The sequence below is a fragment of the Xenopus laevis genome, chromosome 8L (assembly GCF_017654675.1).
Source record: "Xenopus laevis strain J_2021 chromosome 8L, Xenopus_laevis_v10.1, whole genome shotgun sequence".
NCBI classification, from domain to species: Eukaryota; Metazoa; Chordata; class Amphibia; order Anura; family Pipidae; genus Xenopus; species Xenopus laevis.
In genome coordinates this window covers 5,479,305-5,497,014 of record NC_054385.1, presented here as the reverse complement: position 1 = coordinate 5,497,014, position 17,710 = coordinate 5,479,305, and the positions used below count along the sequence as shown (strand labels likewise).

At 43.8% G+C, this 17,710-nt stretch overlaps 1 protein-coding gene across 3 annotated transcripts in view; it reads left to right on the top strand.

Moving 5' to 3' along the window:
- Window positions 1–214: 214 nt before the first annotated feature.
- Window positions 215–17,710, top strand: part of rxra.L (retinoid X receptor alpha L homeolog) — a 112,722-nt gene continuing 95,226 nt past the window's right edge. Inside the window, exon 1 of one of the 3 annotated variants that reach the window (XM_018229492.2) lies at window positions 215–510. In XM_018229492.2, coding sequence (XP_018084981.1) covers window positions 468–510 — 43 coding nt within the window. In that variant the 5' untranslated portion in view covers window positions 215–467. The remainder of the gene's footprint in view (window positions 511–17,710) is intronic. The other 2 variants (XM_018229494.2, XM_018229493.2) reach the window with 2 other exon arrangements.

Genomic DNA, 17,710 nt, shown 5'->3' with positions numbered 1-17,710 from the left:
TCTGCAGCTGTGAATGCAGTATTATGTGTGTGAATGCCGTGCAGTTTTTGGGTGAGTAAAAATTGCTGTGACACTGGAGCAGCATTATAATGAATGGCATTAGTGCGACAATGCGCCAGGGCGAGTGATTTCGCGCATCATTTCGGAAGAGGCGCATTTCCAAGTCCCGCCTGTAGGGGGCGGCCGCGCAGTCTTTTCTCCCCCTCTGAGCTGTGTCATTGGTTCGGCCGTCGCTTCTCCCCTCGGCGGGGCCCCGTTGCTCTGCAGCCCGAGGAGTTGGAGCGGGAGGCAGGACAAATACTTTCCTTACATTGTTGGTGAGTTTGCAGCAAGTCCTCCGCCTGGGCCCCCGACCCTGCTGGATCCTACTGTCCCCGGGGCCCGTGGATTCCCCACTCCCTGGCCGACCCCCGCTCTCCTGGCCGACCCCTCGCTGTGGGATTGATTGAGATGAGCAGTCTCTGGGCATGAGTTCAGCAGCCATGGACACCAAACATTTCCTGCCACTGGGTGAGTACTGGTCTCTTATTACTCTCACTGACCCCCAACATTCACTCCCAGCCCCCCTCACCCCCAGCAGTCACTGGGCACCAGAACGTGGCTACAAGTTATTGGGGTCACTGTCACACTCCTTCCTCCACAACTCAGGGGCTGCAGGGCATCATGGGACTTGTAGTTCATTCCTGCAGGTACAAAAGTTATTTGGCTCAAGTGTAAGTTGGGGGGGTCCTGCCCTGTCACATATGACTGATCCCGGGACGTATAGACTGTCTCCTATTTTATCCCGTGAATGTCGCTTAACCCCTTTTCTGGCATCACAAAGCTGAGACCATTGTTAGAGTTGTTGCACTACAGTTCCCAGCATGCTTCATTGTCCGTCCTGGGACTTGCACTTAATCAGAGGCTACGGGGGTACGTGCAACCCTTAGTAGACATGGCCCTCTGCGTTGGACAAACTTCACTGATTTTATTCGTCTCGCCGAACACTTTCCTGTGCCCGTCACCAGCACCCTCTCCTGCTTCTGATTGCAAGCATTTGGGACAAGTACCCATAATCCCGTCTGTTCTGTGACCCTGGGGAGCAGAACCACGATCACCCCTATAAATGCCCATCTAGTGCCCTCTGATAACCATGGGACCGGCAATGGAGACGGAAAACTCATTTTTTAGTATTTTATTCAGTTCATGCATGCTGCAGGCTGCACTGATTTCTGTTTTTAAAGTACCGCACTCAACGGGAATAATACTTGTGAAAAAAAATCAAGATTTATTGAAAAAAATCAGATGTTTCGAACACCAACTGTGCTGTTTCTCAAGGATAACAAACCAGACTGTGACCAACAGTTTTATATTATATATACAGTATAAATATATATATATATATATATATACACATACAGGTATGAGGCCTGTTATACAGAATGCTCTGGACCTGGGGTTTTCTGGATAACGGATCTCTCCATAATTTGGATCTTCATACCTTAAGTCTACTAGAAAATCATATAAACATGAAATAAACCCAGTAGGCTGGTTTTGCCTCCAATAAGGATTAATTATATCTGAGTTGGGATCAAGTACAAGGTACTGTTCTATTAATACAGGCATGGGACCTGTTATCCAGAATTCTGTGGACCTGGAGTTTTCCAGATAGCAAGTCTTTCTGTATTTAGGATCTTCATACCTTAATTCTACTAGAAAGTCATATAAACATTAAATAAAGCCAATAGGCTGGTTTTGCTTCCAATAAGGATTAATTATATCTGAGTTGGGATCAAGTACAAGCGACTGTTTTATTATTAAGGAGAAAAGGGAAATAATATCTGATTATTTATTATTCCTGTAATTCTGAGCTGTCTGGTTAACAGATCCCATACACACACACATGCCCAAGCTCAGGGCTGAGAACTGTAAATCACTGGCACTTTTTTGGGCTGGTGTCATTCTGATCAGAGGGTTGGTGGTTTCATGGTGCTTCTTCGTTGGCAGGAAGATGCCCCGTGTGACTTCGGCCTGACTGCTGACGTCACAATGTAACTGCATGCTGATACAACACTGGGATGTCTATGGGATAAGCCACACTGGGTGATCACACCTGTTTCTGCATATATATGTCTGTCCCCGTCCCTTTTTTTATTCTATTCAGTGATGGGTAACGCCAAAGGCACAGACTTTGCCCCGGCTCAATCTACTGCACCAGAAAATGAAATAAACAAAAGCTGAATTCCTTCCCAATTAGTCGGGTGCCTATGAAGTTGCAGTGTGAGGGGTCCATGTCCCAGGATGCAGTTCTCTGCTGGTTGGCACATCTGATTCCCACGGCTGATGCCCTTTCCCACCAGACTTCTCTTCTCCCTGAGAACCTCTTGTCTCTCAAGTGTTTTGCCCGGCACCCAAATGACGTACGAGAAAAAAACATTGGGGCAACTTTGGGCCGGGTACCTTTGTGCTAATGAGACTGTCTCATGGGAACGGGAGGATTGTGAGCGGATACTTGTTATAATGAAGGGCAATGGGCATTGGAGATGCCAGGCACAATCAGCTCCCTTTGGATTTTGTAAATTAATTGCAAACAGATCCCCCTGATCTCTGCGTCACGTTAAGGACGCTGCACCCTCAAGGGCCACACATGTTGCAGCTTAATTGTGACATCAGATTCGGGTATCAGTGTGGCTACTGGATAGGGCAGTGTATATGCCAACTTGAAGCTCGTCGGGCACAGGGCAGGGACAGGAGGGAGGTGAATATTCCAGGGTGTAAAGTCCATGAGCAACTTGTTGTGCAGTGATTCTGCTGATAACTGTCTGAGTGCCGGCCCCCGATACTGAGCTGAGCTATAGCAAGAGGTGTCTGAGGAGCCTTTCTCTATAGGATTCATTTGTTGCACCCAGCAGGGCCCTGATAAAGTAATATTTAATAATATTTAATAGCAACGGGCCACAGGAGTTTGGTGTCCCAGATCAGGCCCCCTCCCAACTTTACTATCTTAGTGCACCGCAATGCAACTGTATTGGAAGCAGCATCTATCCTCTCACTGTCTGTTTTGACCTATGAAACAATGTAGCAGAAATGAGTTCCCCTCCAGGTCAGGGAATCTGCTGCCTTCTGCTACATTGTTTCAAGAGAATATAAACATAAGATAGTGACAATTCCACATAACTAGTGAGAATGAGGAATGAAGGGATATTGGAAAGTTGTATCAGGAGTCAGAGGCAGCAGTGCAGAGAAGAGAAAGGGACAGACACAATGACAGTTACACAGAACTATAAACCCAGTGAGAATGAGGAATGAATGGATATTGGGAAGTTGTATCAGGAGTCAGAGGCAGCAGTGCAGAGAAAGGGACAGACACAATGACAGTTACACAGAACTATAAACCCAGTGAGAATGAGGAATGAATGGATATTGGGAAGTTGTATCAGGAGTCAGAGGCAGCAGTGCAGAGAAAGGGACAGACACAATGACAGTTACACAGAACTATAACCCCAGTGACAATGAGGAATGAATGGATATTGGGAAGTTGTATCAGGAGTCAGAGGCAGCAGTGCAGAGAAAGGGACAGACACAATGACAGTTACACAGAACTATAAACCCAGTGAGAATGAGGAATGAATGGATATTGGGAAGTTGTATCAGGAGTCAGAAGCAGCAGTGCAGAGAAGAGAAAGGGACAGACACAATGACAGTTACACAGAACTATAAAACCAGTGAGAATGAGGAATGAATGGATATTGGGAAGTTGATTAGAATGATATTGACTTTCATAAGGGAATAAATAGTTTTTGGGTGGAATTCTCCTTTAACCGGCTTCCAGCTCTCACTGTCATCCAATCAGAGCTCAGCGTAGGCCTGGGGAGCAGGTTTAGCAGTTGCAGTAGTTGTGAATGGACGGACACAGTGAGATTGGCTTAACCCTCTGGGGGGGGGACTCGCATCAGCTGCATGGAAGAGGTTAACCTCCGCATTGCTGGAACAGCGAGTGGTTTATGCCACTCACACTGGCACTGATTGCACATAGCAGGCTGTATGTCGGCTGCTGCAGAACCACTTGTCACTGAGCTCTGTATAGTTACTGTATATAGTCTATAACCCTGAAGAGTGAGCGGACTCTTTGGCTTTATGTGAAGGCTCTTCCCCCCCCCGTCCTCATTAGATTCTACAGGAAATGCCAACGCAATTTCAATCCTCGCTGTCAGCTCTGCTGCGTTAGTGCATTAATCTCACTGTTGCTATGGAGTGTGAGCGAGTGTGCAAATCCCATGTGCAGCAGGATGCATTTGTCTGATAGGATTGAATGTGGGAAGGGGAAGAGAGATCCGGTATTGTGGAATTAAGAGGGTAAAACCAGCCCTGTGCCAACTGAAACTGTGGCCCTTCTAAAACTACATTTCCCATCATTCTTAGCCAACTTCACTTGGGCCCTCCAGGAGTGGGTGCACTCCCTCATCTTGGGGCCAGTGAAACTCGTAGAGCTGCAGAGCAGTTTCTGGGTAAATGGCACAAAATGCAGAGTCTTTGTGTCACCAGGAAGAGGTGCGGTTTTGGTGGTTAAAGCAGAGTCTTGTGACTCCGGAGAACAGAAAAAAGAGAGGTTTTTCATTTAAAGGGATATACCGTGTACTGAGGGAGGGGTGAGGGCACTTTTGAATCTGCGCGTGATCAGAACCGAGTAACTGGACAGCCTTGTTAGTGATTGACAGATGCAGTTCCGTGACGCGGAGACTTTGAGAGGATCAGAACAGCCCTGGGGGCAGCGAGTCGGCTCTGTATTCAGGGAGCACGTTTCTAATTGCAAAGTGTTTTTTTTGTTATTGGTATTTGAAGCCAAAATAAATATATTGGCGATTATCGTTTGTTGGTAGATTATGTATATTTCTGTGTATGTTCTGGAGTTTCCAGATGGCCTTTAGCTGAGGCAGGCAGTATGGCATCTCTCGTAGCTACAAGTCCAGATATGCAGAACAAGAATCCTGCGCAAGCCAAGCTCTAAGATAAATGGTGAAAACAGTTATTGTAAAATGTTATTGGACAAGCGGAAGATATGGCACAGGTTTAAGGGGAGAGCCTCTAGTTGTGAGGTTGCACGCTGGAGATCTTTCATTGGCTGAGGTCAGTATAAGTCAATATAGGTAGCTCTGTGGTTGGCATTGCCTTGACTTGATTTTTGACTTGAGCACTAGTGATGTTGGGTTGACCTGAAACATGAGGTGCCCTGAGGATTGACCACCGGTTGGGTGGATTTGGGTTTATATTTGGCCAACCATTGTTAGGGTTGGGTGCAAGTCAGACTGGGGAAGTATACTCCTCCATTGTTCTTGAAACCAGAGGCGCACACAGAAGTAGTGTAGAGAGGGAGAAAACACAGGTATTGGTTGGGTGTGGGTCCTACAGTGGCAACTTTTTGTGGGTTATGGTCATTTGCTGGTGTTGCGAGTTAGGGGCAGGTTGAGTTTTTCCTGAAACGGTCATCACTACTGGGCACTAACTGCAAGGAGTCTTCTTGTCTTGGTTCAGATGGAATGAAATATGTAGAGTTACCAAGATGGAAAAAACACGACTACCCTTGTTGGATAATAGTGTCTGAGGTCATGGGCTCCAGGGGGTCTGGTACGAACAACCAGAATGGTTTTGTCTATTTCAACAAATGTAAGGGCCTAGGGTTCAATGAACAGAAGATGGGCAGATCCAAGCGTTAAGATCTTCCGTATAAGTGCTAAATCACAATTGTCCTCTTTTCCATTAGAAAATGTTCTCTTATAAAGTTCTTCTCGTTTGTAAATAGAAGGTGAAGAGGGTCTTCCATTTCCCTAGACGTCTCCAAGAACAAATGGCTTCCTTGTCTGAGGAAGAGCCTGGAGTTGTGGGGTTGGCTCTGCATTTCCCATGTACTTGTCTATATCTAGACATATATATATTCCCTTCTGTATCTCCAGAGTTTTCATTCCCATTGTTGGTTGGTGCTTTTGTGTCTCCCACAATGAAATAACCTTCACATGTAGAGTGAGGAACCTTTTCATGGAATTTCCTGTAGAACACTTTGCGTTGGAGTTGACTCAGACATTAGAATTAGTAGAGTTTTTCCTCTGTCCAGATTTATCTAAACTCTCTTCCAATTGTTAGTCGGGACAGTTTGCTGCCCCTCTTTGGACTGGAGCTTGGCACCAATGAGAAGGTCTAACCAGTTGAGGTTTTCATATCTCTAAATGGACTCGGAAGGGGTTGAAAGAGTCAACTGTGTAAGGACCACTTGGTGGTCTCCAGGAACAAATGGTTTCATTGTTTGAGGAAGAGCCTGGAGTTGTGGGGTTGGCACTGCATTTCCCATGTACTTGTCTATATCTGTGTATCTATATATTCTCTTCTTTATCTCTAGAGGTTTCATTCCCATTGTTGGGCAGTGCTTTTGTGTCTCTCACAATGAAATAACCTTCACATGTAGAATGAGGAACCTTTTCATGATATTTCCTGTAGAATAATTTGCGTTTGGAGTTGACCCAGACATTAGAATTAGTAGAGATTTTTCTCTGTCCACTCTCTTCCAATTGTTAATCGGGACAGGTTTCGGCACCTCCTGGGCCTACAGCTTGGCACCAATGAGCAGGGCTGTATTCTATTTCTAGAAGGTCTAATCAGTTGAGGAATGGACTTGGAAGGTGTTCAAAGAGTCAGCTGTGTAAGGTCCACGTGGTGGCCTTATTTCAGGGATTGCAGAAGATGGTATCATTTCCCATTTGCCAGATTTATTGATTACTTTTGCTCCGGATGGAAGCAACTGGTTCTTGATACCAGAATATAATAAGATAAGGGTAAATATACCAGTTTATATTGATTTGCAGAAGATGATATACGTCTACTAGTTGAGTAAAGATGGCTGTTGACTTGGCTATGTGGTTGCTAGAGTTCTTCAGCCTGACAACCAGAAAGTAGACTGGATACCAGGAGGGTTCTGTTGAACATGTTTTGTGCTTTTTATAGCTGGTATATCAGTCAAAACACTTGCCCGTAGCAACAAGACCAGTCGGCTGAAGGACATCATTGCTAAAGTCAAGCGGAGATTCGTCGTGATTGGCTAAGAGTGAGCAGCCTGTGGCCCTACAGACCCACGCGTGCGGCAGCAGAATGAGTCAATTCATCTGGCAGTTTCGAAGCAACCGGCTTTCCTTTCCGTCTTGTTTTGTCTTGAGGCATATGGAATCTTCTCCACTATCTTGGGATTGTATGATAAAAATAAACCCGTACGAGGCGCTTTATAGAAACCCATGGCTGCCCTTCGTATGTATCTCCTGTTTTGCAGAGTTGTAATGGTATGGGCCTCCGGTAGGATGTGGTTGGTTCAGCAGCGAGACGGTGGAGCAGACGTGAGTCATGGGGCACAGTTCAGACGAGGAGGGCAGCTAAAGGGCCTGGTTATTAAAGGGAATATAAACCATTAAGCACAAGAGGCTCTTGTGTTGTTTAAGTGAATAATGTTCCTCAATGCAGCCGCCCGCTGTCTCTGTATTTGTCGGGTTCAGCAGAATCTTTCTGTATCATGTGGTTTGGGAATCATTTCTGACTCCTCAGTACCCGGATACTCTGATAGATGGGACATAGATCCAACCCATTCTTATGCAAATAGTTGGAATGCTTTTCGCCTTATTTAAACGTGTGTGTGTGTGTGTCTTTTAAGGTTTGAATAAATAAAGTGTGTTTTAAAAAACTACATTCCCAGCATGGGGATCACTTCTTTAGTCATTTCTCATTTTCTTTAGTCTTTTTTTTTTTTCTCTCTGTACCTCAATATTACTTAAGGGAGCTCCAGGGTACATTTCCCCTAAATACTGGGATTTGTTTTGGGCATTTATGTTGCACCTCAAAGCTCAGTGTTGTGACGCCCCTTTTTCCAGTTGACAAGTCTTTGTGCCAGTCCTATTGCTCCGTGCCTGGCATTGTTCCTGCCAATATTGGCCAACGCGGCTTTTGCAGCCAACGACCGGCTGGTTCAGTAGCTCCGACGTGCGTGCGGCTGGAGAGCAGAAACAAGGTGTGGTGTGATAATGACTAATAAAAACGCAGAGCATTTTCCCACCTGCTTCTGCCAACTTTCCTGGCACCTTTAGATTGAAGGCTCATGCCACATGTAGAGTCTGTGCCAGCTGAGAAACGCCCCATACCCGCCAACCTGCACCTCTGAAATGCTTAAACGAGCCATTTTCGGGTTAAATAAACCACTTGCATGGCGAGAGGCAGCTGCCATTATTTTTGGAGACAGTGGGCACAGGGAGGGGTGCCGTTATTACATATCACTTCATTAAGGAGAGGGGAACATGGATTTTCTTGTGCTGTGACAAACTCTATGTTCTGATTGGGCGTCTCTTTGCCATAACCGGCTCCTATTTGTTGCCCCACAGGGGTCTGAGCACCAGCATCTTCACAAGAACATTGCTGCTAATAGCCGTGACTGGACCCAGGAGGAGATTTGGGCTTAATGTTCATGTGCTCAATGTTTAACAAGCAAAGGGGAATTTTTACATTTCAATAAATCCTTCTTTTCTGCTCCAAGTCCCATTTATAGTCCCACCTGTGCGACGCTGATTTAGGCACGGCCAGACAACGTTAATATTCAATATATATATATATATATATATATATATATCAATGTGAGAGATTTGTGCATAGAAAGCAATTCATTACTGACCCTAAGAGCTTGCAGTCAAATCACGACCCATTTTGTAGTTGTAATTGAAGACAGAATGGATACTAGAAGTTACTGAGGGGAACTCTTGAGTATCACTCATGTATTATAAGAGATAATGTACCCCCTACTGTAAATGATAAGGATATTAGAAGTCACTGAGGGGTTGTTCTGTGACCATATAAAGGCACAAGGCTGCAGGCTGAGTTTTACAGGGAACTCTCAGTATCCCTCATGTATTATAAGGAATAATGTACCCCCTACTGTAAATTATAAGGATATTAGAAGTCACTGAGGGGTTCTGTGACCATATAAAGACACAAGGCTGCAGGCTGAGTTATACAGGGAACTCTGAGTATCACTCATGTATTATGAGGGATAATGTACCCCCTACTGTAAATGATAAGGATATTAGAAGTCACTGAGGGGTTCTGTGACCATATAAAGACACAAGGCTGCAGGCTGAGTTATACAGGGAACTCTGAGTATCACTCATGTATTATAAGGGATAATGTACCCCCTACTGTAAATGATAAGGATATTAGAAGTCACTGAGGGGTTCTGTGACCATATAAAGACACAAGGCTGCAGGCTGAGTTATACAGGGAACTCTGAGTATCACGCATGTATTATAAGGGATAATGTACCCCCTACTGTAAATGATAAGGATATTAGAAGTCACTGAGGGGTTGTTCTGTGACCATATAAAGGCACAAGGCTGCAGGCTGAGTTATACAGGGAACTCTGAGTATCACTCATGTATTATAAGGGATAATGTACCCCCTACTGTAAATGATAAGGATATTAGAAGTCACTGAGGGGTTGTTCTGTGACCATGTAAAGACACAAGGCTGCAGGCTGAGTTATACAGGGAACTCTGAGTATCACTCATGTATTATAAGGGGTAATGTACCCCCTACTGTAAATGATAAGGATATTAGAAGTCACTGAGGGGTTCTGTGACCATATAAAGACTCAAGGCTGCAGGCTGAGTTATACAGGGAACTCTGAGTATCACTCATGTATTATAAGGGGTAATGTACCCCCTACTGTAAATGATAAGGATATAAGAAGTCACTGAGGGGTTGTTCTGTGCCCATATAAAGGCACAAGGCTGCAGGCTGAGTTATACAGGGAACTCTGAGTATCACTCATGTATTATAAGGGATAATGTACCCCCTACTGTAAATGATAAGGATATTAGAAGTCACTGAGGGGTTGTTCTGTGACCATATAAAGGCACAAGGCTGCAGGCTGAGTTATACAGGGAACTCTGAGTATCACTCATGTATTATAAGGGATAATGTACCCCCTACTGTAAATGATAAGGATATTAGAAGTCACTGAGGCGTTGTTCTGTGACCATATAAAGGCACAAGGCTGCAGGCTGAGTTATACAGGGAACTCTGAGTATCACTCATGTATTATAAGGGATAATGTACCCCCTACTGTAAATGATAAGGATATTAGAAGTCACTGAGGGGTTGTTCTGTGACCATATAAAGGCACAAGGCTGCAGGCTGAGTTATACAGGGAACTCTGAGTATCACTCATGTATTATAAGGGATAATGTACCCCCTACTGTAAATGTGTGTGATACAGGAGGGCAGAGCAGCTGTTAGAATGTAATGTCTGTGGTTCTACAGAATCAGATGTTGAGCTGTCTCGGCTTAGTCCTCGCACTGTTCATCGGGGAAGTGGGGTAAGTCGTTGGCTCCCGTGGGCTTCCTGTTGATTCCAATGGAAATTGACTCAATTACACGACGGTGGCAAATAAAGACATAAATTCCTCGGCGGGAACCCGTAAAGGGAGGAACAAGGATTACGCTCTCCCCTTCTCCCGGGGAATGTTCTACGACAGTCTGGGGGCAACTTCTTTTTGATTGTGCTTTTATCTTAATGTTCAGTAAATGATTACAGTAAAGGTGCAGTGAGACTTGCGTCTTTTTACGGCTGAATAGAGAGGCCGTTTAATTTTATATACAGAGAAGGGATGGATAAAGCCTGGGCATGGCTCTGTCCAATCCTTCATTCCCCTAAAAAGTCCTTTGTTAAACCATGGGAAAAATCTTACCGTGTGCCATTGCCCTTAAAGTCAGTGGCCGGTGGCACAGTTGGTGACAGGCGAATGCCACTGATTCTAAGGGCAATGGCACTAGGGATGCACCGAATTCACTATTTTGGAATCGGCCGAATTCTTTGTGAAAGATTCAGCCGAATACCGAACCAAATCTGAATCCTGATCTACATATGCAAATTAGGGGTAGGAAAAAAAAACGGATAACTTTTTTTGTACTTCCTTGTTTGGTGATGAAAAGTCGCATTATTTTCCTTCAAATCTGCATATGCAAATTAGGATTTGGATTCGGTTTCAAATGCTGAAAAAGGCTGAATCTCTAACCGAATCCTTGATTTGGTGCAGCCCTAAATGGCACACGATAAGATTTTAGCCGGAGACAGCACCTGAGCCTTCTTCCTATTCTTTTCCGGGCTCACGAAATTAAATAGGGGGTCACATTGGATGACAAAACTCTCCCCACGTGGGAACCCCCCCCCTCGTCTCAATGATGTTTCGTTCATTTCCATGCCTCGCTGGTATTGTTCTCGAGAGCATGCGGCCCTTTCACGGAATACCTTTCTAAAGAAACATTAGGCAACAATCTAATTGTTGAGATTTGAAATGTTTCTGCAGATAAACATAATGAACAAAGAGCCGTTATGGTAATTAGAGAGAGAGACGTTGGATACAAGACTTATTTTATTCAAACCATTCCACTGGAGGCCTGCGTGCCAACATCCCATGCCTGTTCTGTATTTTTGGGTAGAGGAGGGACCCCCTTTATGGGTTTTTTATATATTTGTAGTTATACATGTAAGAGGCAGAGTACAGTATGAGTCTATGGCTTCTTGTGTGCCCAGAGCATTCCCATGTCTGGAGAGAAGGAAGCTATACTGCAGGCCCCAGATTAAAGGATAGATTAGATAGCTTCAGCAATTAAACCAATTCATATGTTAACGCGGATGCTGTTCCAGTGTGAAGAGCTAAAGGGATTCCTATTGTTCGTCGGACAATGGATGGGGCCTTACAGAAGGGGCAGACGAGCTTCTTCCCAGTGTGCGTGTCAGGGGTCTGTATAATCTTATCATACTGAATTCCTGGAGGACAATGGCTGAAGGAGCAGACTAGCCGGGGCTAACAAGTTAGGTGCTGCCGGTGCAGCCGGGCTGTTTAGTTGGGAATTTCAGCTTGGCAGGTGGGTGACAGAATCCGGTGCCAATCAGATGGACTCTTGGGAGCACTCATGGGTCACGCGATATTGGCTGGAAATTTTGGCTGCCATGTTTTTGGTCAACTGTTCCCAAGTCCAAGGACTTACCATTGTAAATTCCGAGCAACTTGTTGCCCAGGTGGCAAAGCATCTATCACCATCATCATCATCCTTTCCCTTAAAAACTGAGCTTCTTCTCACGTTGTTTAAATCGAATTTCACCTTTTAGCCTCTCTACTGGAGGCCTTGAGTGACAGGAATAACAGGCACAGGCATCTCCTCCTGATCCGCGCAACCAGCTCTACACCCCAAAGGGACGCGCCTCTCCGCTTTCAGAAAGGGCAGTTGATCCATATTTCTATCCCTCTAAGCTTCATTATACCCCCCCCCTCCAACTACCTCGGTACAAATAAGTGATACATTTGACATCTGCAATAGGCATTTGGTGTCAAGGGTGCAGCACATTTTTAACACAAAATAATATTCTAAATCCACAGTTTTTTTAAAAAAAAAAAATTCCGTTGGCTGATGATGAATAATTTTGTACTGTTAAATGTCAAGGCAACGTTGAAAATTCAATAAAATGCCATGCTTGGTACGTGTAAGCTATTAGCTGTAAGTTATAGTTAAAATATGTCCTCTGTTTATTTTCTTTTAAATAAACCAAATAGAACGTGGTATATCTTAATGTGTGCCCAGAACATTCCTTCTCTTTATATTTGTATTTATACATATGGGAGGAGGTGCCATATTGATTCTCTTAGACAGTACAGTATGAGGGTATAGCTTATTGTGTGCCCAGAACATTCCTTCTCTGTATATTTGTATTTATACATATGGGAGGAGGAGGTGCCATATTGATTCCCTTAGACAGTACAGTATGAGGGTATAGCTTATTGTGTGCCCAGAACATTCCTTCTCTGTATATTTGTATTTATACATATGGGAGGAGGTGCCATATTGATTCCCTTAGACAGTACAGTATGAGGGTATAGCTTATTGTGTGCCCAGAACATTCCTTCTCTGTATATTTGTATTTATACATATGGGAGGAGGTGCCATATTGATTCCCTTAGACAGTACAGTATGAGGGTATAGCTTATTGTGTGCCCAGAACATTCCTTCTCTGTATATTTGTATTTATACATATGGGAGGAGGAGGTGCCATATTGATTCCCTTAGACAGTACAGTATGAGGTATAGCTTATTGTGTGCCCAGAACATTCCTTCTCTGTATATTTGTATTTATACATATGGGAGGAGGAGGTGCCATATTGATTCCCTTAGACAGTACAGTATGAGGGTATAGCTTATTGTGTGCCCAGAACATTCCTTCTCTGTATATTTGTATTTATACATATGGGAGGAGGAGGTGCCATATTGATTCCCTTAGACAGTACAGTATGAGGGTATAGCTTATTGTGTGCCCAGAACATTCCTTCTCTGTATATTTGTATTTATACATATGGGAGGAGGAGGTGCCATATTGATTCCCTTAGACAGTACAGTATGAGGGTATAGCTTATTGTGTGCCCAGAACATTCCTTCTCTGTATATTTGTATTTATACATATGGGAGGAGGTGCCATATTGATTCCCTTAGACAGTACAGTATGAGGGTATAGCTTATTGTGTGCCCAGAACATTCCTTCTCTGTATATTTGTATTTATACATATGGGAGGAGGTGCCATATTGATTCCCTTAGACAGTACAGTATGAGGGTATAGCTTATTGTGTGCCCAGAACATTCCTTCTCTGTATATTTGTATTTATACATATGGGAGGAGGAGGTGCCATATTGATTCCCTTAGACAGTACAGTATGAGGTATAGCTTATTGTGTGCCCAGAACATTCCTTCTCTGTATATTTGTATTTATACATATGGGAGGAGGAGGTGCCATATTGATTCCCTTAGACAGTACAGTATGAGGGTATAGCTTATTGTGTGCCCAGAACATTCCTTCTCTGTATATTTGTATTTATACATATGGGAGGAGGAGGTGCCATATTGATTCCCTTAGACAGTACAGTATGAGGGTATAGCTTATTGTGTGCCCAGAACATTCCTTCTCTGTATATTTGTATTTATACATATGGGAGGAGGAGGTGCCATATTGATTCCCTTAGACAGTACAGTATGAGGGTATAGCTTATTGTGTGCCCAGAACATTCCTTCTCTGTATATTTGTATTTATACATATGGGAGGAGGTGCCATATTGATTCCTTAGACAGTACAGTATGAGGGTATAGCTTATTGTGTGCCCAGAACATTCCTTCTCTGTATATTTGTATTTATACATATGGGAGGAGGTGCCATATTGATTCCCTTAGACAGTACAGTATGAGGGTATAGCTTATTGTGTGCCCAGAACATTCCTTCTCTGTATATTTGTATTTATACATATGGGAGGAGGAGGTGCCATATTGATTCCCTTAGACAGTACAGTATGAGGGTATAGCTTATTGTGTGCCCAGAACATTCCTTCTCTGTATATTTGTATTTATACATATGGGAGGAGGTGCCATATTGATTCCCTTAGACAGTACAGTATGAGGGTATAGCTTATTGTGTGCCCAGAACATTCCTTCTCTGTATATTTGTATTTATACATATGGGAGGAGGAGGTGCCATATTGATTCCCTTAGACAGTACAGTATGAGGGTATAGCTTATTGTGGTCGGGTTGGTCGAAATGAATGGTTATATATATATATATATATTCAGCCATCATATGATCTGACCGTGCTAAGTGATGACTTTCTGCCGACTGATACCTTAATATTCACGGGTGGCTTTTCTTATCTTCTCATCCAGTAGATGCCGTTCTCCATTCATTAATGGTTTATTGTTCTCTAGGCTGAAGGGTCGATGTTAAGATCATTCGTCACAGAAACGATCTCCGCACATTGTCTCTTTGTTGCTGGTGCTGGAGAGACATTATTTCAGCTGAGAGAGTGTTTCATTAATCCAGCGGGGCCAGGCCCGGACTGGCAATCTGTGGGTTCTGGCAAATGCCAGAGGGGCTGCTATAATGTCCTATAGAAAGTCAGTATTTAGTGGGCTGTGGGAGCTGTTTGGGCCTCTATTTGGGCTGATGGGCCTCTGTGTACCTGAAATTCCAGGGCCTATTTTAATTCTCAGTCCGAACCTGAGCGGGGCTGACATACTGTTACGGGAGCTTAACGGGGCCAGTACAGTTACCTCTAGCCACCAATCCACAGTGAGTTTTAATCAGACTAGTCCAGTTTACAAGATTAAAGAAGAGATCTGATTGGTTGTCGTGGGTAACTGCGTCGGTTCAGTTTAGCATCTATCTTGAGTGAACCCCCAGTGTGTATAGATGTTGGATTATCTACTTACAGAGTAAAGTCCTTATGTTTTTGTTTAGAGCATTTACACTTGGCTAGAATAGACCACCCCGGATACAAGTAGTGTGTATAAGGGTCTTTATTTAATAAAATCCGCTTCCCAATAAAAGTTTCCTCAATATTAACACCAGTTTTGTGTGTGTCGGTAGCTGTCTATTGTGTGTATAAGGGGTCGGCTGCCCCACTGTTTGGATTTTGGTGTATAGGGGAAAGGGAAAGTGAATGCAATAAAATGCATGAGGGGCTTTAACGGGGCATTAGGCCTTTTTGAACCTCCGTGGGAGGAACAAATGTTGCATAGCAGCGGCTCAGCTGATCCAGATGATAAGACATTCATAGCCCCAATTTTACTACTCTATAAAATGTGACTCAGGAACCTGGAATCCGAAATTAGGAAACAACCGCAAGCCGAGGAACGGGGAATATTCGCCATGTTTCCATCAAAGCCCCGGGGAGGGCAATGGCACAAAGTGGGGTCACCTCCTGCTGAGATCAGATGGACAGCCCTCCGAGTACATTTTCCAATATCCTAATGGGGTTATTAGGCTCCCCGACTGCCATACCTCGCAGCTGGCGGAAAGCTGACGTGCCGTAACAGATACTATAAGAGATTAGACCCGTATAATGAAATCTAAGATCTCCTATGGCTTTAGTTTCCTTTGTCTGCCGGTACTTTGTGTATACAGGGAAACCAATCCATCTGCACGGGATCAAGCACCGGCGGAGAAATAGAAAGTCAGATGAAATTCCACTTTCTTCTGACTTCTAACTGTATATATATATATATATATATATATATATATATATATATATATATATATATATATTAGGGATGCACCGAATCCACTATTTTGGATTCGGCCGAATCCCCAAATCCATCTTGGAAGATTCGCCGAATACCGAACCGAATCCGAACCCTACTTTGCATATGCAAATTAGGGGCGGGAAAGGAAAAAGTGGAAAAAAATTGGTTTGCTTTCTTGTTTTGTAACACAAAGTCGCATGAAATCCCGCCCACCCCACAATTTGCATATGCAAATTCGGATTCGGTTCGGCCAGGCACAAGGATTCGGCCGAATCCGAATCCTGCTGAAAAAGGCCGAATCCCGAACCGAATCCTGGATTCGGTGCATCCCTAATATATATATATATTTCATATGGACCAGTCATCATTAGAGAGGGGCAAATAGGAGTCCTGCATTTGAGAAAAAGGGATCTGCATTGATGGAGGCCCAGGCCTCCGAATTGGAAATTGGAGAAATATCAGTTTGGTGCAGGGAAGGAAACTTGTTCCGAAGAGCTTGCAGTCTAGGGAGTTAACAAGGCTGATAGGCCGCTCTTTCCTCAGGAAGTGATTTTTCTAATGGACACGTATTGACTTTTAACAGTTATGAAATGTGTGAAAATCAGAAGACGATGCCAAATAAAATCAGACACACGGCGGCAACTTTGGATATAAATCTTCCCAGTTTTCAGCCGTGGGTTCTTAGGCTTGTGCACAGGTGTGTGTTTATATATATTAGGGATGCACCGAATCCAGGATTCGGTTCGGGATTCGGTCAGGATTCGGCCTTTTTAAGCAGGATTCGGATTCGGCCGAATCCTTCTGCCTGGCCGAACCGAATCCTAATTTGCATATGTAAATTAGGGGTGGGGAGAGAAATCACGTGACTTTTTGTCACAAAACAAGGAAGTAAAAAATGTTTTCCCCTTCCCACCCCTAATTTACATATGCAAATTAGGGTTCGGATTCGGTTCGGTATTCGGCCGAATCTTTCACAAAGGATTCGGGGGTTCGGCCGAATCCAAAAAAGTGGATTCGGTGCATCCCTAATATATATATATGTGTGTGTGTATATGTGTGTGTGTGTGTGTGTGTGTGTGTGTGTATATATATGTGTGTGTGTATATATGTGTGTGTGTATATATGTGTGTGTGTGTATATGTGTGTGTGTATATATGTGTGTGTGTGTGTGTGTGTGTGTATATATATGTGTGTGTGTATATATGTGTGTGTGTATATATGTGTGTGTATATATATGTGTGTGTGTATATATGTGTGTGTATATATATGTGTGTGTGTATATATGTGTGTGTGTATATGTGTGTGTGTATATATGTGTGTGTGTGTGCGCTCTTGCACAACAAAAATAACTTTATTAGGTTAAAGTCTGTCCCTAGGGCTCTATCCTTGGACTTTCAACCCGGGACGGAAGGTACATGGCGCTGCAAATATGGAACCTGCGGAGCTCGGGAAACTCGTTTTCGGTTTAGCGGAGAGCACAAGAGTTTTGTCAGATCACCTTAGTTTCCAGGGCTGATTATATAACAAGTCTTGTTCCAGGGCCAAGCGGAATCAGCACTAGTAAAAGAAATCAAACCTCTTTCCCACTGGATAAT